General features: G+C 39.8%; 4 protein-coding genes across 6 annotated transcripts; 2 read left to right on the plus strand and 2 right to left on the minus strand.

The window, feature by feature from the left end:
• Positions 1 to 1,448: 1,448 nt before the first annotated feature.
• On the plus strand, positions 1,449 to 8,552 carry dbnla (drebrin-like a). 2 transcript variants are annotated; one of them, XM_007254988.4, is made up of 15 exons: positions 1,449 to 1,671; positions 1,982 to 2,037; positions 2,187 to 2,299; positions 2,632 to 2,706; positions 2,818 to 2,967; positions 4,166 to 4,243; positions 4,355 to 4,506; positions 4,588 to 4,639; positions 5,524 to 5,592; positions 5,674 to 5,788; positions 6,387 to 6,569; positions 6,965 to 7,027; positions 7,134 to 7,204; positions 7,304 to 7,373; positions 7,441 to 8,552. In XM_007254988.4, the coding sequence occupies exons 1-15, from the start codon at positions 1,589 to 1,591 to the stop codon at positions 7,575 to 7,577; spliced, it is 1,467 nt and encodes a 488-aa protein (XP_007255050.3). In that variant the 5' UTR covers positions 1,449 to 1,588; the 3' UTR covers positions 7,578 to 8,552. The 2 variants fall into 2 exon arrangements, with proteins under 2 accessions (XP_007255050.3, XP_007255051.3); XM_007254989.4 differs by having other exon boundaries at positions 7,307 to 7,373.
• Positions 8,553 to 11,148: 2,596 nt separating this feature from the next.
• Positions 11,149 to 15,223, minus strand: marchf5l (membrane-associated ring finger (C3HC4) 5, like). Of its 2 annotated transcripts, none has more exons than XM_022681191.2 (7): positions 15,176 to 15,223; positions 13,456 to 13,540; positions 13,166 to 13,368; positions 12,537 to 12,667; positions 12,207 to 12,390; positions 11,936 to 12,102; positions 11,149 to 11,858 (listed from the first exon to the last, which is right to left on the minus strand). In XM_022681191.2, exons 2-7 carry the CDS (start codon positions 13,482 to 13,484, stop codon positions 11,706 to 11,708), a joined length of 867 nt encoding a protein of 288 aa, XP_022536912.1. In that variant the 5' UTR covers positions 13,485 to 13,540; positions 15,176 to 15,223; the 3' UTR covers positions 11,149 to 11,705. The 2 variants fall into 2 exon arrangements, with proteins under 2 accessions (XP_022536912.1, XP_007255060.1); XM_007254998.4 differs by lacking the exon at positions 15,176 to 15,223 and adding an exon at positions 13,935 to 14,042.
• On the plus strand, positions 14,605 to 21,581 carry actr1b (actin related protein 1B). The gene is made up of 11 exons (XM_007254999.4): positions 14,605 to 14,807; positions 17,003 to 17,067; positions 17,344 to 17,419; positions 17,613 to 17,738; positions 18,098 to 18,222; positions 18,365 to 18,581; positions 18,838 to 18,930; positions 19,175 to 19,349; positions 19,500 to 19,561; positions 19,643 to 19,683; positions 19,920 to 21,581. The coding sequence occupies exons 1-11, from the start codon at positions 14,760 to 14,762 to the stop codon at positions 20,020 to 20,022; spliced, it is 1,131 nt and encodes a 376-aa protein (XP_007255061.1). The 5' UTR covers positions 14,605 to 14,759; the 3' UTR covers positions 20,023 to 21,581.
• Positions 21,582 to 23,364: 1,783 nt separating this feature from the next.
• Positions 23,365 to 26,543, minus strand: LOC103047514 (olfactory receptor 10A4). Its single transcript, XM_007255034.3, has 2 exons — positions 26,308 to 26,543; positions 23,365 to 24,472 (listed from the first exon to the last, which is right to left on the minus strand). Exons 1-2 carry the CDS (start codon positions 26,313 to 26,315, stop codon positions 23,476 to 23,478), a joined length of 1,005 nt encoding a protein of 334 aa, XP_007255096.3. The 5' UTR covers positions 26,316 to 26,543; the 3' UTR covers positions 23,365 to 23,475.
• Positions 26,544 to 27,293: the final 750 nt, after the last annotated feature.

Consider the following 27,293-nt stretch of genomic DNA (forward strand, 5'->3'; position numbering starts at 1 on the left):
TTTTGTCGGCGCTACGCGGTCAAGGTTAGAGCGGAGCACAGTTTGTAGATTTTCTGTTTTGTGCCCACCACACCGCTCTATATCCCTGTGCCCACCGCACTGCTCTATAACCCCGTTCCCACCACTCCGCTCTATATCCCTGTGCCCACCGCACCGCTCTATAACCCCGTGCCCACTGGGCCGCTCTATATCCCCGTGCCCACCACTCCACTCTATATCCCCATGCTCACCACACCGCTCTTTAACCCCATGCCCACCAAAACGCACCACTCTATAACCCTGTGCCCACCACACCACTCTATAACCTCGTGCCCACCACAACGCACCACTCTATAACCCCATGCCCACCACACTGCACTGTAACCTCATGTCCACCACACCCCTCTATATTCCTGTGCCCAACAGACCGCTCTATATCCCTATGCCCACCACACGCTCTATAACCCCATCCCCACCACACGCTCTATAACCCTGTGCCCACCACACCACTCTATATCCCTATGCCCACCACACCGCTTTATAACCCCATGCCCACCACACTACACAATAACTCTGTTTTATTGACCTGTAAATCTATCCGTTGTCCTCCAGTCCTGTAGAACTCAACACCACCTGTCAGGTGAACAGTGGAAGGGCTGCGTCTGCAGCAGGGCAGGGTGGAGAAACATCGCCCCCTGGTGGTCGGGGCAGAGCAAGACTGGAGGAGGAGTAGTACGGTAGTTTATTATTCATAGACCTGTGTGTGTGTGTATGTGTGTTTGTGTGTATGTGTGTAAGTGTGTGACGTTTAGTAGTAACATCATACTGGGTGTCTCAGCTCTGACCAGCAGGGGGAGACTCTCGCACACTGCTGGATATATTTTTGCGACTGTAATGATTCGTCTAATATATCTTAATTAAATTATCTCAGCAGTGGTGGAGACCCACAGTAACGTTTATGAGTGAAATAGCACTGCTAAATTACATTTATGAGTATATTATTATTATTATTATTATTATTATTATTATTATTATTATTATTATTATTATTATTATTATTATTATTATTATTACTATTAGAATAGTGATACTTGGCCTGCTACTGAGATGAATATATGTCTAGAATAGCACTGCTGGGGTAAATGTATGATTAGAATAGTACTGCTTTGGAAAATTTATGATTAGAATAGCACTGCAGGGGTAAATGTATGATTAGAATAGCACTGCTGGGGTAAATGTATGATTAGATTAGCACTGCTAAGGTAAATGTATGATTAGATTAGCACCTCTAAGTTAAATTTATGACTAGAAAAGCACTGCTATATGATTACTAAAATGGTACATTATTAATACAGACAGACAGCATTTATAGAATGTGATGTTACAGGTCAAACTGGTGTGTGTGTTTGTGTGAGTGTGTGAGGTGAGTCCTCCTAAATGTAAGAAACTAGTTCAGCCTGATTTTTGGGATTCTCGAGTCACCTGACTGACACTACATCTGAGCTGAAGCTGAGGTCAGGTGTGTCCACGAGTCCACAAGTATTGAGGTATACTGGTAAAAATAGGTACAGTTGTTGAGTTATACAGGTAAACAGGTGTACAGGTGGTTATGGCTGTAAACCTTAGTAAAAACGGAGATTCGCTTTCAGTGGCTTATAAAGAAGTTGTGGACAAAAATATTGACACTGACTGGTAAGTTTCTTCTTTTTCTCTTGTTCAAATCAGTGTTTAATCCAGTGATTATCTGGTGCTTAATCTAGAGTTTAATCCATTGATTAATCTAGAGTTTAATCCATTGATTAATCTAGTTATTACAGTGTTTATTCTCTGATTGAAGGAGGGTTTTAATGAGCCGCTCTGTGATTAGATGAGAGAGCGTTAATGAGCTACTCTGTGATTGGAAGAAAGGGGTGTTAATGAGATGATATCTGATTGAAGGTGAGGATGTTAATGAGCTTCTCTGTGATTGGATGGTTGATTAATTAGACCCAAAATCTTTCAGGGTTTTATTCACTTATGAAGGAAACACCAATGACATCCAGGTTGCAGGAAAAGGGGGTGAGTGTGTATATATTGGTGTGTATGTGTATATTTTTGTGTGTATGTATTTGTGTGTGTTTTTACTGTTTGATTCTTGATTTATTATTACACACTGAACTGGATTCTTAAATCTGATATTTGCTCTGTATGTATGTGTTTGTGTGTAGATGGGGGTCTGGAGGAGATGGTGCAGGAGTTGAACAGTGGTAAGGTGATGTACGGGTTCTGCAGGGTTCTAGACTCCAGCTCTGGAGTGTCCAAGTTCGTCCTGATAAACTGGGTGAGTATTTTCCTTAAGGCATTATATTCAGGAAATGCTTTATTATTTTGGGTAATTGTCCTGTTGCATTACCCAAGTTTTTCAGTTTTAGCTGATGCACAGACACCCTCAGATAATTCTGTAGAATATTTTGATGGTTCTGACTGGACCCAGATTCAGCAAAGCAGCTCAAATCATAATGCTCTCTCTACCATGCTTTACAGTTGGGATGATGTATACATTGTGATGTGCAGTGTAATTTTATAATTTATATATGTGTGAGTATAATGTGTATGTATAAGGTCTGTGTGTGTGTATAATGTGTGTGTGTGTGTGTGTGTGTGTGTGATCAGACGGGTGAGGGAGTGAAGGGTCTACGAAAGGGAATCTGTGCTAATCATGTCCAGACAATGGCCGGGTTTCTGAGGGTAAGTTTCAGCTTCTAACTGTTTGGTTCTATATATGAAGAGAGAGTGTTTGATATATGGAGAGCAGGGTTTTTTTATATGGATAGTTGGAGTTATCTGGTTTGTGTGCAGGGAGCTCACGTAACGGTTAATGCTCGGTCGGAGGACGATGTGGAACCTAATGTTATTCGAGATAAAGTGTCTAAAGCAACAGGAGTGAACTACAGCATCCACGAAGAGTCTGTCAGCAACTCCAGCCAATCACGACCACTCGGCCCTGTGGTGAGAACACGCCCACCCCACACTACACCCACTGAGTAATAAACACAGCAGTGCAATTATTTAATCTAAAGAAATAATACACTCCCACACAATTAATATTCAAAACAGAAAGGGGAAATTAAGAATTGTGTCACGTCCTGGCCCTGTTCCTGTCTTTTCTTATGTCTCTGTGTGTTATCCCCATTAGACCCGTGCTCCTTTGTGTTTCTTCCCCAGTAATTTTCCATCACGTGTGGCCCATTTGGAGCTCTGCCCTTACCCCAGGTGTTCGCGTTTAGTGTGCGTTTCCTGTTTGTATATATAGTCCTCCTGTGTTACTTTGTCCTCGTTGGTCTTTGCACCTTCTCCTGTTGTTTTGTCTCCCAGCGTTTCTTTGTATTCCATAGCCCTAGTTCCTTGTTCCATGTTTATCTTAGTTCAGTGTTTATCTTCTTGTTTTTATCTTGTTTATTTTTGTTGTTTTCTTTGCCCTGTCTAGTTTATTTTTATCTTTTTCTAGTTCCTCTTTTGTTTTGTTTTATTTTGTTTTGTTAGCCTCCCTATTGTTTATATTTTCGTTAGCCCTCATTTGTTTGGTTTGTATCTTTGTTTCTCTGTTTATTTATTTAATAAACCGCCTTACCTGCATTTGCGTCCGCCTCCCCGTCTTCCTGCCTGCCGCATCCCTGATTGGGGGGAAGTTAAAGCTGGACTCTGGACAGAAATAATTGTTATGACATTGCAGAAGCTTGTGGAAATAATGCCACAGTGAATGTGTAAAACTGTAATCAAAGATTTACTGTACAGTGTTCAGTGTATTAGGTTTAGGGTATAGTGTATAAGGTTTAGTGTGCAGTGTGTAAGGTTTAGTGTATAAGGTTTAGGGTGCAGTGTAGAAGGTTTAGGGTGCAGTGTGTAGTGTATAAGGTTTAGTATATAAGGTTTAGGGTGCAGTGAATAAGGTTTATTGTGTAGGGTGTAGTGTACAAGGGTTTAATGTATAGGGTCTAGTGTATAAAGTTTAGTATATAGGGTTTAGGGGGCATTGTATATAAGGTTTAGGCTATGTAGTTTAGGGTGTAGTGTATAAGGTTCCGTGGTTCTGCAGGGTTTTAATGAGTGTGGTTCTGCTGGGTTCTGATGTTGTGTGGTTCTGCTGGGTTCTGATGTCTGTGGTTATGCATGATATTTAATGTTGTGTGGTTTTGTGGTTCTGCAGGGTTCTGTGTATAAGAAGATCAGTGCTGTGGAGGAAATTAAAGGTATCAATAAAGATCAGTTCTGGGAACAAGCAGAGGTAATGTGCAAGTGTATGTGTGTTAATGTTTGGGCCTGTGTGTATGTAAATCTGTGTGTGTTTGTGTTAATATCTGTGTGTGTTACCGTGTGTTATTGTGTGTATGGTCAGAGTGAGGAGAGGCGGCGGCGGCTGCAGGAGAGAGAAAGAGCTGCAGGTGAGCAAAAGCGTTTAGAGGAGGAGAGAAAGCAGAAGGAGGCGCAGGAGTTGGCTGAGCGAGAGCGCAGAGAGAGAGAGAGACACAGAGAGATAGAACAACAGAGGTGAGAGAGAAATATATTAAAGTGATATTCATAACATGACATGACTTTGTGTTGTAAATTTGTGACTTTGCCCTGACTCAGGTTATATGAGAGGAGGCTGGAGGAGGCGGTGCCAGAGCAGAGGCGGGAGCAGGTGAGAGATCTGAAATTCCTGAATTATGGCTTATATCCTATACCCTGGGTAAGGCGCGTTGTTATGCTCATTGCTATCTGACACTCCACCAACAATCTATTTTCACTCCTTCCACCTGCCTCGTTTAAATAGCAACAGTGCTTCTGAATATATGTACACTGATGTCTGGTGCATTGCTATCTTGGCAATGGAAAACACAGGTGCACCACTGACTGAATACAACCTAGACATACATAAACAGTCAGACATTTATTGCTATTTTGTCATATAATGTTATTGCACAGGTGAACACACAGCAGCACAAATCCAACTATCACAGTTACTATTACATATTACTATTACATGTTACATAGCAATAAACAGAATACTAAATAAAATAACATTGCTGTTACTGTAAATGGGCTGCTGGTGCATCTTAACAGCATAAATGAGCAGGTGAGTTTCCTCTGCTGAGAAGTATCAGAAACGTCCATGTAGCTGCGCCGTTAAAATAGCAATACGGCGAAGTCAGAACGTACTTGGCTCTTAAAGGGAATGGCAAGTGACACGCAAATGATTTATTATACATTGCGCCCAAAACATACCCACATTGTATTAAGAGAATTAGTTTGTGCCTTTTGCACGTTTCAAGCCGCGCAAGGTAAACTTTTCCTGTGGTTATGATAGCAACGACACACTGACCCTAAATCTGATGTTGTGTGGTTCTGCAGAGTTTTGAAGAGCCAAGTCTAGTTTAAACCATAACCAGACTAAAAACATTCACAGAATAAATCCTGCCGAGCTAACTCTGTCATAGCTGATCTGCACATGGGGAAACTAGAAACAATTGGAATGAAAAAAAAAAGAATCTCAAACAAACTTTAACGTGAGCTGTGCTGGTGCAGGAGGAGCAGGAGCAGCCGACCAATCAGAAGAAAGGAATACGGAATGCCAAGTCAGTTAAGACAGCAAACGTAAGTAACAAGTGTGTTCAGAGATAAAGAAAGAGAGAGAGTAACGAAGGTGAAAGACACTAAAGCAGTGTGTTCCTGCAGGAGGCGGCAGCCATCATCTCTCAGAGAACCGTAAACCCCAGAGAACTGTTCCAACAGAAAGAGAGAAACTCCGAGAAATTCAGCAACGGAGCTCCGAACCCCATCAGAGGACCAGGCATGAACTCCCAACATCACCAGTTTATTATAGGACACTAAAACAGTATTATAGATGACTATACTTTACTACATGACTCTACACCAGTATTATCGATGACTATATTTACTACAGGACACTACACCAGTATTATAGATGACTATACTTTACTACATTACTCTACACCAGTATTATAGATGACTATACTTTACTACATTACTCTACACCAGTATTATAGATGACTATACTTTACTACAGGACACTACACCAGTATTATAGATGACTATTGTTAATTACAGAACAATACACTAGTTTTATAAATTACTATAGTTTACTAAAGGACACTACAGTTTTATAGATGACTATTGTTTATTAGAGAACATTACGCTGGTTTTATAAATTACTATACTTTACTAAAGGACACTACACCAGTATTATGGATTACTATTGTTTACTACAGAACAGTACGCTAGTTTTATAAATTACTATAGTTTACTAAAGGACACTAAACCAGTATTATACATCACTGTAGTTCAATATAAGTGAGTTCCAGTACATTAATATACGAGTGTTACAGTATGTTGTGATTGTAATAAAGTAAGTGTTTTTTTTTTTGCAGGACGTCTGAAGAGTCCATTTTTCACCCAGCAGTCCAACAACAGTAACAAACCCACCCTTAAAACATCCCATTATTCACCTCCTCCGGCACAATCGGTTCCGACACAACCTGCCCCAGCACAATCTGCCTCATACCAACCTGTTCCCATTGAATCTGCTCCAGTCTTTCCTCAGCAGAATCCAGGTCTAAACTCTTACATTACCTAATTTATTTAATTACATCATCAGCAGCACATCGCCACTCACTGAGGATGATGATAATGGTGGTGATAATCGATGACTGTGGTGATGATGGTGGTAACGATGATGGTGGTTATGATGATAATGGTGGCAATGATGATGGTGATGATAGTGATGATTATGATGATGATGTGACAATAATGATGTGGTGGTGATGGTGGTGATGGTGATGACGATCATGGTGATTATGGTGGCGATGGTGGGGATGATGGTAATGATGACAATGGTGTTTTTGATGATGATGTTGGTGATAATGTTGATGTTGGTAATGATGTTGATGATTTTTTCCTTTTTACCTTGTATAGAAAGTTTTTTATGCCCTTTATCTTTCAATTGCAGAACCTTTTGCAGATGATCCATTTATTACCGAACAAACTGAAGAATCAGACGAAGAGTGGCAAGGTACTGTGTGTGCATAGTGTGTGAATGTGTGTTTTTGTGTATATTGTGTGTGTATAATGAATGTGTAACGTGTGTGTGTATCTGGCGGTTGTGGTGGATGGTGTAGATTCTGATGACGAGGATTTATATGGTGTTGAGGATGAGAACCTCTATGAGACGATTCCCTCGGAACAACAGGTACGTCTCTCACTGAATATCAGCACACCTGTGCAATCTCGCACATGCACACACACACACATGCAACTGTGTCAGTAATGAATTGTTTGCCTGTGTAAGCAGGAGGAGTGGCCTGCAGGTTCAGAGGGACAGGGCGTGAGTGTGCGTGTGCTGTACGATTACCAGGCGGGTGAGTAAATCTCTTAATCGCTGTAAATCATTGTTAAAACATCCTTAAATCTGGTTTCTGTTTTCAGAGGATGAGTCAGAAATCAGCATTAACCCTGGTGATATCATCACGGAAGTGGAGATGCTGGACCAGGACTGGTGGCGAGGCTGCGGTGCAGACGGGTGCTACGGCATGTTTCCTGCTAATTACGTAGAGCTTATTTAAACCTGCGGATCCTCAGGAAGTGCAGAGAGCTTTCTCCTAAACAAATTTTACTGGTTTATGTTAATAGAGCATCTTCTGTCCCACTGTGATACTTGTTTTAATGTTTGTATCAATACATTTAATAAATGGTTAAAAAAATCAGGGAGTAAAAAATAGTAATTACAAATGAGGGATTGGGATTAATGATAAACCATTAAAAATAAGGAATTAAAGATGAGGGATTGGGATTAAAATGAGGGATTAAATATGAGGGATTGGGATTAAAGATAAAGGAATAAAAAAAAGGGATTAAGATAAAGAATTGGGATTAAAGATAAGAGACTGAAAATAAGGGTTTAAAGATAAAGGATTGGGATGAAAGATTAGGGATTAAATTTGAGGGATTGGGATTTAGGATAATGGAATAAAAATTATGAATTAAATTGAGGCATTGGGATTAAGAGATTAAAATGAGAAATTGGGATCCAAGATAAGGGATATAAAATGAGGGATTAAAGTTGTGGTATTGGGATTAAAGATGAGAGATTACGGATTAAAAAAATTGAAATTGGCATTAAAGATTATGGATTAAAAATGAAAGATTAAAAGTTTTTATTCTGTTCCACATGAAATTACCATTCTGAAGACAGAATCAAGGACTGATTTTTTCCTTTACCAAATTTAAAGATTTTGCGAAATGTTTTTTTTTAATGATCATTTTATGTTTATTCATGTCATAGCGTCTTTTTTTATGTAATTGTTCAATGTAAAGAATGGGTACCTTTTTGTTGTGTAGTAAAAACTTGAAAATAATGCCTTTTGTTTACAAAAAAAAAATCTCAGGGAGAGTAGAATTTACGTATAAATAAAACTACATATGTTAAGATGTAGGGCGAAATTGAGCTTCCCCTCCTTGAAAGACCAGCATCCGCCACTGCTATAAATATATCATATCTATAGCTCAACTATATAACTAACAATAACTATAGCTCTTTATAACTATAAATACATTTATAACTATGAAAACAACTATATAACAATTTACAACTAGATGTTTATAATTATATAACTTATATAGTTATAAACGTATAGTTATAAATTGTTATATAGTTGTTTTCATAGTTATACATGTATTTATAGATAGTTATAAACGTATAGTTATAAATTGTTATATAGTTGTTTTCATAGTTATAAATGTATTTATAGTCATAAATAGTTATAGAAAAAAAATCTATATAGTACTATATAGTAACTATATAGTTATAAATATATTAATAAATAGAATTATAGTTACAGATAATAATTCATATAGTTAATGGTCTGATAATTCCAGCAGGGGGCGGCAGGCTATAAACCAGAGCGTTCTCTTCCTTCTTAGATATTATGGGATGTTACACAACTGCAGGTTTTACTTTACCTCTGCCCTCAAAGCTGATCAGCCTGACCTTCTGCAGATTATCAATAAACTCTGGAACATGTTTATAATTCATTTTAATAAAGATTATCAATAAACTACGAGACACGTTCATAATCAGTGTTGGGAAGGTTACTTTTAAAATGTAATCCCTTACAGATTACTGATTACCTCACTCAAAATGTAATTTGTAACGTAATCAGTTACATTACTTCAAGTGAGTAACGTAATGTGATTACTTTGGATTACTTACAATATTGTCGTTTTTTTAAGCCTGAATGAATGTAGCAACCACATATTGCATATTATCCTTTTATTTTTCTTTCCAGTTCTATAAATTGATGAAAAAAATCATTAAAAACCATTAAAAACCAAACAATGCAACAACAACTGTAAGCTATTAATTTGCAGGTTTGCCACTTTCTGCAGGTGGATTATCTAGGGGTGAAAATCACAAGATTCATTATGATATGATATGATTATTTTATTCAGCGATACGATAATGTACGATACCTCAAATTATGTCACGATACGATACGATTCGGTTCAATACGATTTTTACAATCTGTTCCTTTTCTAAGAACTCCCAAATGCAAACAAAATATAATTTGAATGTTTTATTATTAAATGTCAATTGCAGTGTAATCATAAAAAGTAAACAATCATTCACTTCAACACTTTAATTTTCATTCTTTAGGTTCCATTTGAGAACATCAAATGCAGAAGAAAATGTTAAAAAAAATAAATAAAAAAAGCGCCTGTTATAATTAGAGTTAACAATGTGTGTATGGATGTTGGTGATGTATAGTCAATCATTCTCTACATTTCCTGATTCAGTAGGGTCTTGACAAACAAATTACAAAATTGGTAATTTATAGCACAATGCATTAAAAATTTGCACTGCATTATATTAGGTGTCCACCAGGCGTCTCCAAAGTGTTCAAAACCTACACAAAGATACACAAGTAAATTTGTCACTATACAACAACAGTTTGTAATATTTTTGTTTGTTTGTGATAAAATAAATTAATGTCTATGTCAGAGTAATATTAATATTTTTTTGATGAAATGACACACAAAATCACACGTATGCGCGCACCTTTGTTTACCAGAGGCATTTTGGTGACAGCTGTTAGGCATGCCCCACCCCCAGCCATTAGGAGACCAATCAGGGCAAATTACGTACCAGTGTTTTCGTCTAAGGGTGGACTATTGGTTGAAATAGGTGTCAATCACTTTTGTGACCTTGGAGAAAGGCTATGACCGGATTTGATTGGATTGGATTGATCCAGCGCTCACGTTATTGGTTCAAAAGACGATCACTCAAGAAAAATAGTGGTTTGTGGACCAATAAAAACCACAGAATCGACAAGAGGACATCCTTAGCTTTATATTCACGTACAACTTTACGTGAAAACATTACATGTGTGGTCGCTAGGAGTTTGAGAATATGACGTTGCGGTTGCGCTGAAACTAAATGCATGTTTGTGAGGAGAAGTGAGCTGGAGAATAAAGGACTTTATGGATGTTTTATCTGCGGTTCAGTGCTGTATTGTGGATGCTGTGATAGTAAGTGATTTTTCTATAATCTTATATGATGTTATTTCACATATTAATAATATTTTATAAGGCTATTTTGTTGGGGAGGCGTGTTTCACATGTAAACAATGTAAAAATACAGGCTGTTTTCAGTTGGAGATTTCTGGCGACTGGTTTCATGTAGATGTAAATTTGCGTGCAGGTAGTTAAAGTAATACTAAAGAATATGAGTTGGTTAGTTGGTCGGTGTGTTTAGAATATTTTACGCCTTTAAGCATTCTACTTTACATAGTCAGAATGGGCCCGCCGACGGGCCCGCTAGGGGGCGCTTCTGCAGTGAAAACATTCTGATCGAAGGTTGTGAATCATAGAATATTCTGATGTCGTGATTTATGTGAATGTGATTGCGTTTTGTCAGTGTTGGATTGGAAGACCAAAAATAGGGAAGTACCGCAATGTAATCCATTTATTTTAGCAGAGTAACTGTAATCTGATTACCACTTACTGAAGCAGTAACTGTAACGGATTACAGTTACTCATAATTTGTAATCTGATTACGTAACGCCGTTACATGTAATCCGTTACTTCCCAACACTGTTCATAATTCACTTTAATAAAGCTTATCAATAAACTCTGGAACACGTTCATAATTCACTTTAATAAAGAAATAACTCAAATTAAATAACAGGATTTACAGCGTTTATAAGAATCAAACATCAGCATCAGATCCGGAATCTGGATCATCAAGTTAGAGAGGAACCACCTTTCTCTATCTCCTCTTCATCCCTCCCCCTTCACCCCCTCCTCCTCATCCCTCACTCCACCTCTACTCCGTATCCTTCCTTCCCTTTTCTCCTCCTTGTCTTCATCCCTCACCCCCCCTCCTTCTACTCTTCATCCCTCACTCCTCCCCCTCTTCATCTCTCACTCCCCCTCTACTCCTTGTGCCTCCTTTTCTTCATCCCTCATTCCCCCCTTCTCTTCTTCCTTACTCCCCCCTCCTCCTCATCCCTCATTTGCCCCTCCTCTTCATCCCTCACTCCACCCTCCTCTTCATTCCTCATTTGCCCCTCCCTCTCTTCATCCCTCATTCCCCTTCTTCCTCCTCCTTATCCCTCACTTCCCCCTTCTCCTGTTCATCTGTCACTCCCCCCTCCTTCAACTCTTCTTCCATCACTCCCCCCTCTTATGACTCTTCATCCCTCACTCCCTCCCTCCTCCTCCGCTGTGTCCGTTGGATCGTCCCGGTCGGGGTAGTTGAGGATGCGCCGGTTGGCCTGGATGAGAAACTGCTGCTGCTTAAAATAAACCTTCAGTATCCCTTTAATCACCACGAACGCTATCCCGCCCTGCAACACACACACACATTATAAACAAACACACACACATTAATGACCCAGGCTAAGGCACACTTCCTCATGCTCACCAGTACAGTCCGCTGCAGGTTGGACGGTACCCTCCGGAACAGCAGACGACCCACCAGCCCGGCGACAGAGGGGAAGACCAGCGCACCACACAGTGTCCGCGACACTGAGATATGATCCCCCCCATAACCCCCAGCAACCGGCACTCGGGGAAGGGGCCTCCCAATACCTGCTCTCACACACACACACACACACACATTATATATACACCCATTATACACACACATTACACACACTCACACACGCACTGTGTTGGTTATGCAGGGTAAGTACCAGGTACGATGGCGCTGAGCAGCTGTAGTTTGGCGGAGTGACGTTGCCAGAGTCGCACAGCATAATCCTCCCACCGGATCATCTTCCCCAGAACCAGCATCACCGGTATTGTGGGTAAACCCATCAGCAAGAATAGTGGATCCGCCCGCTCCATAACATCCAGCCCCTTCTTATGACCCACCACCTTCATACACATTACACACACACACATATTACACATACATTACACACAAACAGACATATTACATACACGTGTGTTGGGTGAGATTAGAACAGTGTAAGCGTGTTGTGGTTTACACTGTAGATTTGTACTGTTAAACAGAACCGGACCTGCATGACTGTGACGGCTCCATAGGTGACAGCTGACCAGTAAACCGTTCCCACCACCACACCGGCAGCTGCAAATGGACTGACCCGGGACAGAGCTCGGTCCAGCTGCTGCAGGAAATATACTAAAGGTCCTGAAATACAGAAATATAACGGGCTGTTAGCCAATCAGGTGCTTCCGTAATTACACATAGTTACTGTCATAAATTAACATGAGCTTGCTTCGCTTAGACCAGGCTGAAGCAGAACTGCACGGTTCTGTAATTCGATTCTGCAGTGTTTAGCTTCACACTCTCATTTTCAAGGGACTAGGGATATGGGGTAAAAGGTCACGGCTGACTGAAAAGTTTATGACGTACAGTTGATAATAAAAACTACAGTTATGTGGTGGACTCTGGTATAATGTGTGTGTGTGTGTGTATGGTGGGGGATGAGGGGGTTATGGGTTTTATGTGGTAAAGTCACTGTAACACACAGCAGAGTCTTAGCCACTATTTTTGCTGTGTGAATGTAACTGAGATTTATAACATGTTTATAAACACCCTGACAAATAATGATTCATTCTGAAATCAGTGATTCAGGGTTAGTTATGTCGGTGCACCATTATTAAAAGGGAGCATTGTGATTCTGACCCATTTTGGGGAAGACAATACGGTATTCTGTGCCACACTGTGGGCAGCTGACGGTTCCGCCGCTGTTGCCCTTCTGCTTTTCATCCAGCCAGCGCTGCAGACAGGCCTGGTGGATCCACTTGGTGCAGCCTTTACACCGACATGGACTGACCCACTCAGCCACCCGGTCCTCCCTCTCTGTTGCAAAACACACCCAGCAGTGCCTGAAAACACACAACACAAACACACTGACCACAGAGTACACAGCTCCTGCACATAAAACCATAGAAATACCATTCATATTTGATCACCTTTCAGGAGGTTCATCTGCAGAAGCCATGATCAATCACGTCTGACCATCAAACTGATTGATCATCAGTCTGTCTGCCACAGCAGCTGATTTACATAGAGATAATAAAAAACAATTATTGCAACTAATATATTACTAAAATATGAAATATTACAAATTAAAACTGCTGTTAATCATCATTCCTCTCTTATCGGAATAACCCTGCCACCAGATTCAGGTTAGCTCAACTAAACATGAACTTAAACTTCTAGCCGGCGCTGAACTCTGCGGTCCACCTTAAACAGTGCAGCGATCCAGTCAGACTACACAGACACAGCTATTAAACTGCTGCGCTTTTTAAGGTGGAACTGAGAATTAACTACAAAAAAGACTGGAGTCCAGTTTAACATTAATCCGATCCACTTCCCAGTTCTAAACACATTAAACCCGACTAATAAACAATTATACAGCATATAAACCAGCTTAAATTCGCGTTCTTACCTTTAAAAAGCAGATTTAAGATTTAAGAGTTTATAACCTGTCAAGTGTTTACTAAGCCACTTTTGGCAACTTCCGCTTTAACCACCTCACAGAGGAAATTTCTATCGAGCACAAAATAAGAGTCCTCAGCCAACAAACACATAAATATTAGAATTTAAACATATTAATACAAAAGGGTGTGCTGACAGATATATGAGCTTAGTAGTCTGTACACAACTAGTAATTAAAAATAATTGTAATATTTAGATTTATTGTGGATAATGGAAATGTATAGCTGTTTTGTAAAATAAATAAATATAGCTATACAGTAATTGTGAATGATTACAGTCATCGATATTGTAGGCGATTTAATTCCTACTTCTCACAGTTTATAAACTTTTGATTTATTTTTGATAGCCCATATAGCCAGCTAACTTTCAGCTCACATACATTTTTACCCTGTAAACATCTTATAAACCCTTTAGTTTTTTATTTAACCTTTAGTTTAGTTTTACCTATTAGTTATATTATTTATTCTTATAAACATAACAATCGTATCTACAGATATATACTCTCACAGATAAATTTAATCATTTGTTTTTATTTATTCTGAGAAAAATAAACCACACCATAGACCTTTGCAAGCCCCGCCCCCTGCCCGCTGTGCGGGAATGCGGTTGGCTGCTGCAGCTGTCAGTCAGCGCGGGTTAGGTTGAGCAGTGTGCGGTAGGTTGGCGGAGCGGCTGTGTGCGCGAGCTGCAGTATTTATATGATTATCAATTTTTATTTCTCGCGGATTTCTCTCTTTAACAGTTGCGCGAGGAGCCGCAGAGCCGCCCGTTCAGCATGGAATCCTATGATATAATCGCTAATCAGCCGGTGGTGATCGATAATGTGAGTATGATGTCACCCACCGGTCCACACCCTGCGCTCGCGCTAGCCCTTCGGCTCCTGCGGACAATACAGCGCTCAGTTAGCTTAGCATAGATCCGCTCACTGTACACAGACACCGGGCCGGTTCTGGTTTTAATTCTGGTTTTGGTTCTGATTGTATACAGTTTGTATGTTTAGCGTGTGAGGAGATGAATTCTTTGGTCCACCTTAAAAGCTGCAGAAGTTCCAGTCTGGAGTCTGAGGAGTCGCTGCTGAAGCGGCTGCGGTTTAAGGTGGACCGGATATAATCCTAACGTGCGGATTACTGATACACTGTAATAGTAACTGTAATGATAACCGATGTTGCTAAAACACAAATATTTACTCACAGTTACTTTTTATAAATCAGTTATTTTTGCCGAGAGCAGCTCCGCGGGGGCCGGGCCTCCTCCCGGCGGGCTGTTATTGTTTCTGTAATGGCTGCTCTGCTCTGGACCCACCTAATAAATTAAGTCAAGTAGTTTAATTGTCAGTATTGCATATGAACGGGACATACAGAGGATTGAAATTACGTTACTCTCCTCCCAAAGGTACAGCTAAATAAGATTGTAATTAATAAAAGTATGAGAGACACTAAATGTAGCTACAACACAGCAGGGTCACAGATGTAGACATCAGAAATAGACAGACATAGGTGAGACAAGAGACACAAAACTATAGTGCAATATAGCTAAGAGTGAGAGTGTACCAGTTAGGTATGATGGAGGGATTGAAGAGGGAAGGCAGTACCAGTATTAAAAAAAACATGTATAAACATTAGTGCAAGTATAAAGAAATAAATGCTTGGTAAAGTGAACCTCAGTTGTAGGGGGAGTTGGAGTGGGTAAGATGGTGCAAGTATAAGCAGTAGTGCAGGTATGGGGTGTGTTCCAGTTCCAGTACTGTGTTGATTCCAGTACTAAGTTTGAGTACTGTATTGATTCCAATACTAAGTTTCACTACTGTGTTGATTAGAGGGGGGGAGTGGGGAGGGGGAGCAGAGAGATGTTTTGCATCCTCACAGCCTGGTGGATGGAGCTATCCCTCAGGCCCACCTACATGAATCCGTATATTTTTAAAAACAGAGGTTTTCCAGGCTTTCCAAAAACGCCTTCCACGGTGAAGATTTTAAAAAACTTATCCTTCTGAAAATGCTGACCTCACACAGCAACTCTGCGCATGTCTTCTTTTTGTTTACATTAGCTTAGCCTGTTCAGAATGAGCCTGAAACCTGGACAGTGCATGGATTGGTTCTGTTCTCTCAGTGATTTGCAGATTAATAATATGTTCACAGCTTCATTTAATGTTACTCTCACATACCTAACACAGCGGAGGCACCAACATGTGCACCTGGTGGGACAATTTTTAAAATGAAGAAGTAGCTGCTGAGGAGTGGCAAGAAAACTTCAGAATGTCAAGAGCATCCCATGTCCATTTCAGCGCTTTTAGGGGGTATAATGTTTCTGTGTGGATGGGGATATATTTTTGAAAACGCTGATAATTTGGTCAAAACCCCCTGTTTAAAAACATCCTAGTTTGTGTGGACAGGGCCCCAGTCTGCTTATAAAATAGAATTAAAATAAAATAAAAAGCATTACTTTGACAATAATATATGGCCATTTTGTTTCCTGTCCAAACCCACCAGTCATCATACACCAGTCTACTGAGATTCTATCATAAGGAATATTTTTTGACCCTTCTTTGGATATATATTCCTCTACCAGCTTAATAATATTTTATATTAAATAAATGTTTTACAGACCCAGTCTTCTCAGAACTGTGTGTCAGGCATCAGGCAATATTTTTATAACCACTAGGAGTAATAGCTCACTATGAGGAGCTTTTAGAGCTCCAGACGTTCCATTCTCCAGACCTTGGAAAATGATCTTGAACCCAGTGTTCCACACCCAACACTTTGATTAACTTTTTTCTAAACTGTTTAATTATACAGAGAATGACGAAAATAAGTGAGTTTTCCTTTTGTAGGAATTAATGAAATTTGGAAATTGGAAATTGGGGTGTTTTTTATCTTTTGTACGTAAAGCTTTGCTAATTTTGCCCTGAAGATGTGTCTTATGACTAGATAAAAACAAGAGGAGCTCAGAGAGGAGTTTACTGTTGAACTGAATCAATCGGGCTGTTGTGATTCTCCTTCACGTGCTGTTCTTTTCCCGCAGGGATCTGGAGCCATCAAAGCCGGATTTGCCGGAGACCAGATTCCCAAATACTGCTTCCCAAATTAGTAAGTTCTGCTCTTATCATTCCAGCACATCACATAACAGATCTCTATCACATAACAGCTCTCCATCACATCTCATAAAAGATCTCAATTACATCACATCACAGCTCTCCATCACATCTTACACCTTCCACAGATGTTAATCACATCACATAACGGATCTCAATCACATCACATAAAAACTCTCAATCATATTACAGCATAGCTAAACTATGCCACCTTCAGTCTGAAACAGTGTTGATCTGCTGTATTTCTGAATGTGCTGTGTTCTGATCTTAGTGTGGGACGACCTAAACATGTGCGTGTGATGGCTGGAGCTCTGGAGGGGGACCTCTTCATCGGTCCGAAAGCTGAGGTACCGCAGTCTGTATTCACCTTTCTGAACCCGTGGTTCTGAACTCAACTGTCTGAACCCGTAGTTCTGAACTCACCTGTCCAAACCCGTGGTTCTGTACTCACCTGCAGAGCTTGGTTCTTTTTAAAAATACATAAAAACTAAAATAAACTTTTAAACGTTGTGTTTTTGTGTGTGTATGTATGTTTTGCAGGAGCACAGGGGGCTGCTGTCTGTGCGCTATCCAATGGAACACGGCATCGTTAAGGACTGGAATGATATGGAGCGGATCTGGCAGTACGTTTACTCCAAAGAGCAGCTCCAGACCTTCTCTGAGGAGGTGTGTGTGTGTGTGTGTTTGTGTGTGTGTGTGGTTATTCTGACACTGATGTTTGTGTCTCTGTTCATGCTGGTTGCAGGTACGTGGATTTAGTTTAGAAATGTTGTGTTGTCCAATGGCAGGGTTCTACTTTATGCTAATGAGTCTGACAGGTGTGTTGCGTGTGCTGCTCGTTGGAGGACGAGTGATTGGTAGTGAATGTAGATCCTACAGAGCTCAGTTACATTCTCAACATTATAAACTTCAGATAATAATAATAATCAGAGTTTTAGGTGATTCCTGTTTTGATAGTTGTGTAGAAGAGCAGGGTGGGCTGTGAGGGTCTAGTGCAAATGTTCTAATCAGTGCTTGTTCTGCAGCACCCGGTTCTCCTGACTGAAGCTCCACTGAACCCCAGCAAGAACCGGGAGCGAGCTGCCGAGGTCTTCTTCGAAACCTTCAATGTTCCAGCGCTCTTCATCTCCATGCAGGCCGTCCTCAGCCTGTGAGCAAACACACACACGCACACACACACACTTCCCACACTGTCCCCTACTGTCCCCCCTGAACTCCCACTCCCCACCACTGTCTCGACTATGCTCCCATTCACCACCACTGATGTCTGTTGTCTTGTCTGAGGTTTGCAGGTATGCCACTGGTCGGACCACTGGTGTGGTTCTAGATGCCGGAGACGGAGTGACCCACGCTGTTCCCATATATGAGGGCTTCGCCATTCCTCACTCCATCATGCGGGTGGACATTGCCGGCCGGGACGTGTCCCGATACCTTCGGCTGCTCCTGCGGAAAGAGGGATACGACTTCCACACCTCCGCTGAGTTTGAGGTTGTGAGGACCATGAAGGAGGTACGGCATCCAGAAACAGAGAACACACACATTCACACTTATGCTGCACACACACATGCTATGCACGCACACACATACTCGCATACTACACTCAATCATACTACATACACATACTACACACACTCTCTCACACACTCACACAGAACCGTACTCTTACTGTAAAGTCTGAATTATTAGAGTTGTGTGAGGTTTTAAGTGTCTGAATGACATTAAAAAGATACGCTGTTAGGTGATACCTTGTTTTTTTGTGTTTCAGAGAGCTTGCTATCTGTCGCTAAACCCTCAAAAGGATGAGACTCTGGAGACGGAGAAGGCGCAGTACACGCTGCCGGACGGGAGCACAGTAGATGTAAAGTTTGATTATTTTAGTTCAGAATTGGGAAATTATCCATGATTTGTTCATATATAATCAGCCCTTCTTTAAGGTCATTTCCACACCTTTAGTTGGTTTCTTTGGTCTGGATCAGATAAATGTGTATGCTTTATGTGTGTATTGTGTGTGTGTGTGTGTGTATGTTTATATAATTTGTGTATGTGTTTTTATAATTGTGAGTGTGTTTATATAAATTGTGGTTGTGTGCGTGTGGTTGCAGATCGGGCCAGCAAGGTTCCGGGCTCCAGAACTGCTGTTCCGGCCAGATCTGGTGGGAGATGAGAGCGAGGGAATCCACGAGGTTCTGGCTTTCGCTATTCAGAAATCCGACATGGATCTCCGGCGCACCCTGTTCTCCAACATCGTCCTCTCAGGAGGATCCACACTATTTAAAGGTACACACACACTATATATATATATATATATATATATATATATATATATATATATATATATATATATATATATATATGATTGTGGTGATGATAATGATGATAATGGTAATGATTATGGTAATAATGGTGTGTGATGGTGGTGTTGGGTAGGGTTTGGAGATCGGTTGCTGAGTGAAGTGAAGAAGCTCGCCCCCAAAGACGTTAAAATAAAGGTGAGTTGTAGTAAATCTTTAATGATTTTTTTTTATTGTTCTGTTTCTTATTTTTTTCTTAATCTGTGTATTTTGTTTTAGATATCTGCACCGCAAGAGAGACTGTACTCCACGTGGATCGGGTAAGAATTATAATCTTAACTGGTCAGCTGATCCGTTGTGGATAACAAACCACATACAGCCATTAATAACATGTTAACACATTTATAACACAATAATTACACATTAATAATGGGGATAAAACCATCAGCGCATTATTTTATTGTACTGTTTGTTCAGTAATGCCTAAAATGAATGTTAATGTAAATTGAGAGATGTAATGCTGTGTGTGTGTGTGTCTGTGTGTGTGTGTGTGTAGGGGATCTATCCTAGCATCTCTGGATACGTTTAAGAAGATGTGGGTTTCTAAGAAGGAGTATGAAGAGGACCGCGCTCGCGCCATCCACAGGAAGACTTTTTAATAACCCCTTCTCCACCTGACTCCACCCCCAGACCTACACCCACACCCCTGTCCCCGCTTCCCTTCTGTCTCCATCCATACTTTTCCTCCCTAAACTGCTCTGCGTTACTTCCTTTTAGTCTGCTCCCCGACCCCTATCCTACCCCCCACCCAGCCATGGCATGTCCCTTGTAGTCCTGCCGTATTAAAGCCCTGCCCCCTCCTACTGATTGGGCCTGGGCAGAAGGGGGATTGACCCGTGGCCGTTAAGTGGGAATGGTGTTCCCGGGCTGCGCTCGATCCTTCCCTCTCGTTCGCTGAAGGAATGCTCGGATATTTATTACTGTATTTTCTTTCCCGTATCGTAAGCCCGCCCCCGTAGTGCAGCGCTCTCCGGTTCCTGTTCAGCACCGGCGCTGGGACAGGAGAACCGGATCAGAACCGCCGACTGTATTACTGTAAAGTCCATTCCAGAGGCGGAGCGGGGGTGTGGCCGCCTCCATGTGTGTTTGTGGCGTTTCGATTGTTAGTTTTATTTGTTAGCTTTGGAATTGATCGGTGCTTGACGGTTTGGGTCGGCACCAGTTTAAAGGAACTAAACAGAACACACTCTGTTCCAGAACCCTCTGCTTCCACTTGCCAACCTCGGAGCAGATGAACCCATAGTGAGATGCACTCTAATTAAAGATCCTACTTGGCTTTAGCCTCACAGATTCTGATAATGCTCCTAAGCCCCTCCGCCCCCATGCCCCTGGCCCCAAGTCCACGGTCCTTCCCTCATGTCCACGCCCCTTTCCCCACACCCCTTTCCTCATGCCACTTTCCCCATGCCCAGCTCTTACTGATCTTTCAGATCTTTCGTTTCTTGTTGGTGGAGTTCTGCTTGTCTTATGCGGGGCCGGTTCTCTGAAGGGTGAAGAAACTGAATCGAGGGTCCGGTCTCGCCCACTAACCCCCAAACCTGACCCGGCCCAACCCAGCTGGGCGCCTTCAATCACAGGAAACACTAAACAAGAAGGACAGAGAGTAACAGAGGGTCAACCCTTGTATAAAGAATGTGACAAAATAATGGAAACAATAGGTCGTCGTAACGGAACCAACAGAAACCCTATCAGAACCCGACCCGAGGTTCTGCAGAGACCCGACACCACAACCTCCTTAACCTCCAACCCACACACTCACAAACACAGTGGAGCGCAGAGGTGAGAGTCCGAGACAGAAGCACGGATAGACGGAGAGTGGTTTTGGTTCTGTTAAATGTGGTTTAAGGAGATTTTTTTTAAGCCTTTTCAGCTGTTTCCATTATTTTGTCTTCACAGCTGGTAAAGAGGCGTGGCCGTTTAGTCTGTGTGATTGGTCAGTAAGAAAGTTCTTCTCATTTTATTTGTTGTTTCTAAGATATAATGATGATGATAATAAAGAGGAGAATGATGATGATAATGAGGATGATGAAGGTTAGCCTTGTGTACAGTGGATTTAAATAAACACAAATGGACTAAAATGTACCAAATTGTTTCTTCAGCTGTTGCTTTTTCCATTTTGTAAAAAATGATGTGCGATAAATAAACGTAGGCTGTCTGATCTCCGACTAAGGGCTGTGTTTCTCACGCTGAAGTTCAGCATGACCAGATTAACTTTGTTTCTTAACAAAAACATACAACATACACACATTTCCCATTATATACACAGACCCTTTATTATATACACATCCCATAATATACACACACCCTTTATTTTACACACATAATATACACACCCCATAATGCACACATCCCATGATAAACACACACAAACCATTATACACACATCTTTTAATATAAACACACCCCATAGTACACGCACATCCTGTAATATACACCCCATAATACATACACCCTATAATAGACACACATCCCATAATATACACACATTCCAATATGTACACATTTCCTATGATACACAAACACGCCTTAATATACACACATCTTATAATACTTAGTGGTGTGAAAAAGTGTCTCCCTCAGTTAAAATAACTTCACTGTAGTTTATCACACTTAATTTCTCTAACCACACCCAGGACTGATTACATACACCTGTTCTCTATCAAGAAATCACTTAAATAGGACCTGAAAATCTTTTGGGGACCGAAATGATGGTGGCAGTCTTCAGGCAATGAGAGAGGCATTGAAGATATCCGCCAGAACATATGAGAGCTGATCAGCACAATCCCCTAGCACCCATCTGGGGATGTTGTCCAGGTCAGCAGCTTTCAGGGCGGAAAAAATTCTCCTCAATAATAAAAACCTTTATTTAAAAACTGCATTCAATTCATATGGTATGGCAGTACATAAAAAAATATGTAATAATAGGTTAATACCAGATGAACCGCTATACCACCAAACACTACAAGCCTAGCACGACTATTCCTTATACCTTAAACCCTATACCCTAAACCATAAACTCTTACCATAAACTTTACTGCACTAATCACTAGTGTGTTTGTGGGTGTTTATTGGCATTAGTGTTAAGAATTAACTGCACTGATTATTGATTTGAGCCCTCAAAAAAGTTTCTGATTTTTTTTAGTTTAATAATGAGCTTCTTCACCTGCATTATCATTTACCCCTTCAGAGAGAGAGAGAGAGCAAGTCCAATTGTGCTCTCTCAGGGCTCTGGCAGCTGATGGCAAACTGCACAAACAGGATTCAAACTGGCGCTTAGCCCCCCTGTCAGAATAATTTTGAGCCGGTGAAAATGCTGAACTGGCACTGGGGGTGCCGAGTGGTCCGGCGGTCTTAAGCGCTGCCACTAAGAGCGAGAGGTCGCTGGTTCGAACCCCTACTCATACGGCTTTGCCATCAAGCTGCCGGCGCTCAAAGGAAGCAAATTGGCCCTGCTCCCTCCAGGTGGGTGGATGGTGCTCTCTCCCCACATCACTCCTAGGGTGATGTCTGCAGCACAGGGCGTCTGTGAGCTGCCGTACCGGAACCAAGTCGCTGCGCTTTCCTACAAGCACGCTGACTGCTCGGCAATGCTGCATCAGCAGCAGCTCAAAAAAAAGTGGTGGCTGGCTTCACATGTATCGGAGGAAGCATGTGTTAGTCTTCACCCTGGTGTGTTGGGGAATTACTAATGATAGAGGGAGTACTAATGACTGGGTTGGGTAATTGGCTGTGTAAATGAGAGAAAATGGGAAAAAATTGAAATAAAATTAGAAAAAAAAAATTGTGAACTGTAAAAGTGACCTAATGATTAAATGATTTTGTTTTATTGTTAAACTCCTGAATTAAAGCCAATCTTCTCCACTGTGTTTCATAACATTCTTTGCTGTGTCCAAACACTGATTAGTAATTTTAATGCAATAAAATGTAAACAGCTGAAACTCTTCTCTTGTAAATCAGCATTTATTAAACACATTAATTATTACAGTTATTATGAGTAAACATATTTATTGATTATTATTATTCAATATTTAATAGATTAATATAAAGAACAATCAGTTAGACACAGACAGAATATTGATTTGGCTCCGCCTCACGTGCCTCTGAGCACAGGAACACCATTTGTGGAAGAGCTGACGGATCTCTTTGGTTCTGAAGAAGTACAGGAAGGGGTTAAGGAGAGGCGGGATCAGCCAGTAGGTGAGTGTGAAGGCGATTCGATGGTTGATGTCAAACTTGACATTGGGCAGGTACGGCGAGGTCAGGACAACGAATCGTGGGACGTAGTGAATGCAGATGATGCAGAGCTGAGTTCCGCAGGTGGAAAAGGCCTTGGTTTTGCTAAGGCTGCTGGACATTCTCATGACGGACACCACGATGCTGAGATAAAAGAAAGTGATGATCAGGAGAGTCAGCGAGATGATGCTCGTCACTAACGAGGTGAAGACGAAGCTCTGGGCACTGACGTTGGAACAGACCAGGCTGTATAAGAACGCTGTGTCACAAAAGCAGTGGACGATCCGGTTCGGCCCGCAGAATGGCATCTGGGACATCTGAGTGGTGATGAAGGCCGGGATGATCATGGAAACGGTCCATGAGATCCCATTTAGGAGGATCATGATCCGGTTGGTCATCAGAACAGGATATCTGAGGGGGTAGCAGACCGCCAGGAACCGATCCAGAGCCATCGTCGTCATCACCAGGAAGTTGACGTTGGCGAAGTAATGGACCAGCAGCCTCTGGAACATGCAGGCATGGAAGGAGATGGTGCCGCCGTCGAGGAGATACCGGGACACGGTTTTAGGCAGGACCACGGTGCAGAACCCGATATCCGCCAACGCCAGGTTCATCATGATAATGTACATCGGCTTCTGCAGCCGCGGCTCCACCAACAACATCATCACGAACACAGAGTTACTGACCAGCACCGTAATGTACACACTCAGGAACAGCGCCCCCACCAGTCCAAAATACTCCGCCTGCAGTCCGGCAAAACCCAACAGAATAAACTCGCTAACCACCGAAACACTCGTCTGATTCTTCACTGAAATGCTGCAAATAGAATAAGAAAATATATAATAAGCTATATCTTAACATATTCAGCTCTGATATAATTATTATTACACATGTATAACAACCACACAAAAAACAGCAATATTAATAGTTTTGCTTTATTTAAATGCTACTGCATATGTTGTATGAATTGCAGTAATATGTATCTTTATTTTCACTATGAGATACTATAAGCGTTAATTTTCACATTCACAATAAAATACAATAAAAATGAAATCAATGTTAATAAATATTAACAGATAATAAGATTTAATAACAGGCAAAACAGATAAAAGATAAAAAATAAACAAACATTATATAATAATAATAATAATAATAATAATAATAATAATAATAATAATAATAATAATAATAATAATATATGCAGACTGAAGGTGACTAGAATTGGTTTAAAGTTTACTGCAGTGGATTTTACATTACTGGTGTTACTGCGACTTAATGCTCCCAGTACTGGGCAGCAGATCCAGCCACTACAATGGGTCTGATAATTACCTTTATTTATTTTATTAATTATTTATATTATTTCTAAAAAATATTAAAAGTAGCCCACTACAGACAGTCCAGTTTTTCATTTATTATAATATCATATTCTAATTATGATTAGAATTAATTACTAATTAATTTATTGATGAATTAATTTATTGATTCATTTCTTAATTTATTTATTTATTTTAGTGAGTTTATAATTTAGACAAATGCAAGGAAAAATAATATTCTGTAAATCTAGTTGGATACTGCCAAAAAAACACTTACTATTCACAGAATTAAAATCAGTAAACAGCATGAACTAAAAAAAGATCTTATACAGAGATTAATCAGCAAGAGTCAACTCTTTATATTCTTTAAATATTTTTTGTGTTCTTTATTTTCACACTCTTCGTATTCTTTATATTCTTTATATCCATACTCTTCATACTCTTCATATTCTACATATTCTTTATATTCTTTATTTTCATACTTTATATTCTGTATATTGTTTAAATTCATACTCTTCATTCTCTTTATATTCTTTATATTTTTCATACTCTTCATAGTCTTTAAATTCTTTATAATCATTACATTCTTTATACTCTTTATATTCTTTATAGTTAATATATTCTTAATATACTTTATATTCTTTGAATTCAATATATTTTTATATACGTTATATTCATTAAACACCTTATACTCTTTACATTCTTTATATTTTTTACAACTTTTATTCTATATATTCTTAATATACTTTATATTCAATATATCCTTTATATATTTATTATTTCTTACATTCTACACTCTTTATATTCTTTATATTCTTTATTTATTTTATATACTTTATATTTATACATCATTTATATACTTAATATTCTTTATACTCATATTTTTATATACTTTATATTCAATATATTCTTTATACTCTTTATATTGTTCATATTCTATATGTTGTGTGTGAAAATTATAATCATATATTGATAAAGTTTTTAAACCACAAACTGTTATTTTACCATACAATCATTACAATCCATTCCCATTGTATATTTATAACTGTTATAAAATTCATTGCTGTTCTGCAAAAACATTGAATTTGTAATTTTTCTTTTTTCTCTTCATAATGTAAATCTGTTTATAATTTATAATGTAAATAAGTCTGTTGTATTTGACTTTGGCAAAGAATGAACTGGAGGAAATGCTCCAGAATTACCTGTAATAAAATATATTTACTTTTTCAGAAATATAAACAGATTTATTTCTATGTTGGAGATACAAGATTTTTTTCCCACAGTGATGAATAACATTTTTTATCATGAATATTTAAATATTTGCAGGTAGATGATTACCTTTCCATTTTCACAAATAATTCTGAACTGCCTCTGAGAATCTGAGAGAAATCTTCTTCAGTAAAACAGCATAGAAATTAAAAAATCCCAAAATTCATTTGTTGTTTCAAAAGAAACAGTTTGGTCACTTTACCTGTACCTCACCTGTACCTGCACAACCCTCACCTGTACCTCACCTGTACCTGCACAACCCTCACCTGTACCTCACCTGTATCTGCACAACCCTCACCTGTATCTCACCTAAGCATAGATAATGATCCCACAACACTTTAAATGCACAACGTACCTCACCCCAACTGTGCGCACCTCACCTGCACTTTATCCATATCTGCACTAACCCCACCTGTACCTCACCTATACCTGAACTCACCTGGATCTTTTGCAGCTTTACTCTCTTTTATAGGATGAAGAGGTGTAAGAATGACCCACATAGCAACACCTCCACCTGTCAGAGGCCAGTTCAGACCCCACCCTAATTCTATCCTGAAACAAACAAATTAACTGAACATTTAATAAGATAAAAACAGATTTACAATAAAACAAAAATATAAAACTAAATATAATAATGGTTATTATATTATTATTAGATAATGGTTTTCTTCAGATAACTAAAGGTCCCCAGGGCCCCATCCTCGCAATTCTTTTTCTTTTTATAAATACTTTTTATTTGGCTGACACAAATAAAAAAGCTTGAAAAAAGTATTTATGCCCCTTGAACTTTTTCACATTTTGTCACCTTACAACCACAAACTTAAATGTATTTTATTGACATTTTAAGTGATAGACCAACACAAAGTAGCACATATTTGTGAGAAGGAACAAAAATGATATTATACATGGGTTTTAAAACTTTAATCAAACTAAAATCTGAAATGTGTGACTCGTTAGTATTACAAGGTCTCAGGTGTGAACGAGGATCAGGACTGTTAAATTTGGTGTTCTGGGTTAAAATCACTCATGCTGGCCATTGGATAGTTAACATGCCA

The sequence above is a fragment of the Astyanax mexicanus genome, chromosome 20 (assembly GCF_023375975.1).
Source record: "Astyanax mexicanus isolate ESR-SI-001 chromosome 20, AstMex3_surface, whole genome shotgun sequence".
In the NCBI taxonomy this organism is placed as follows: domain Eukaryota; kingdom Metazoa; phylum Chordata; class Actinopteri; order Characiformes; family Acestrorhamphidae; genus Astyanax; species Astyanax mexicanus.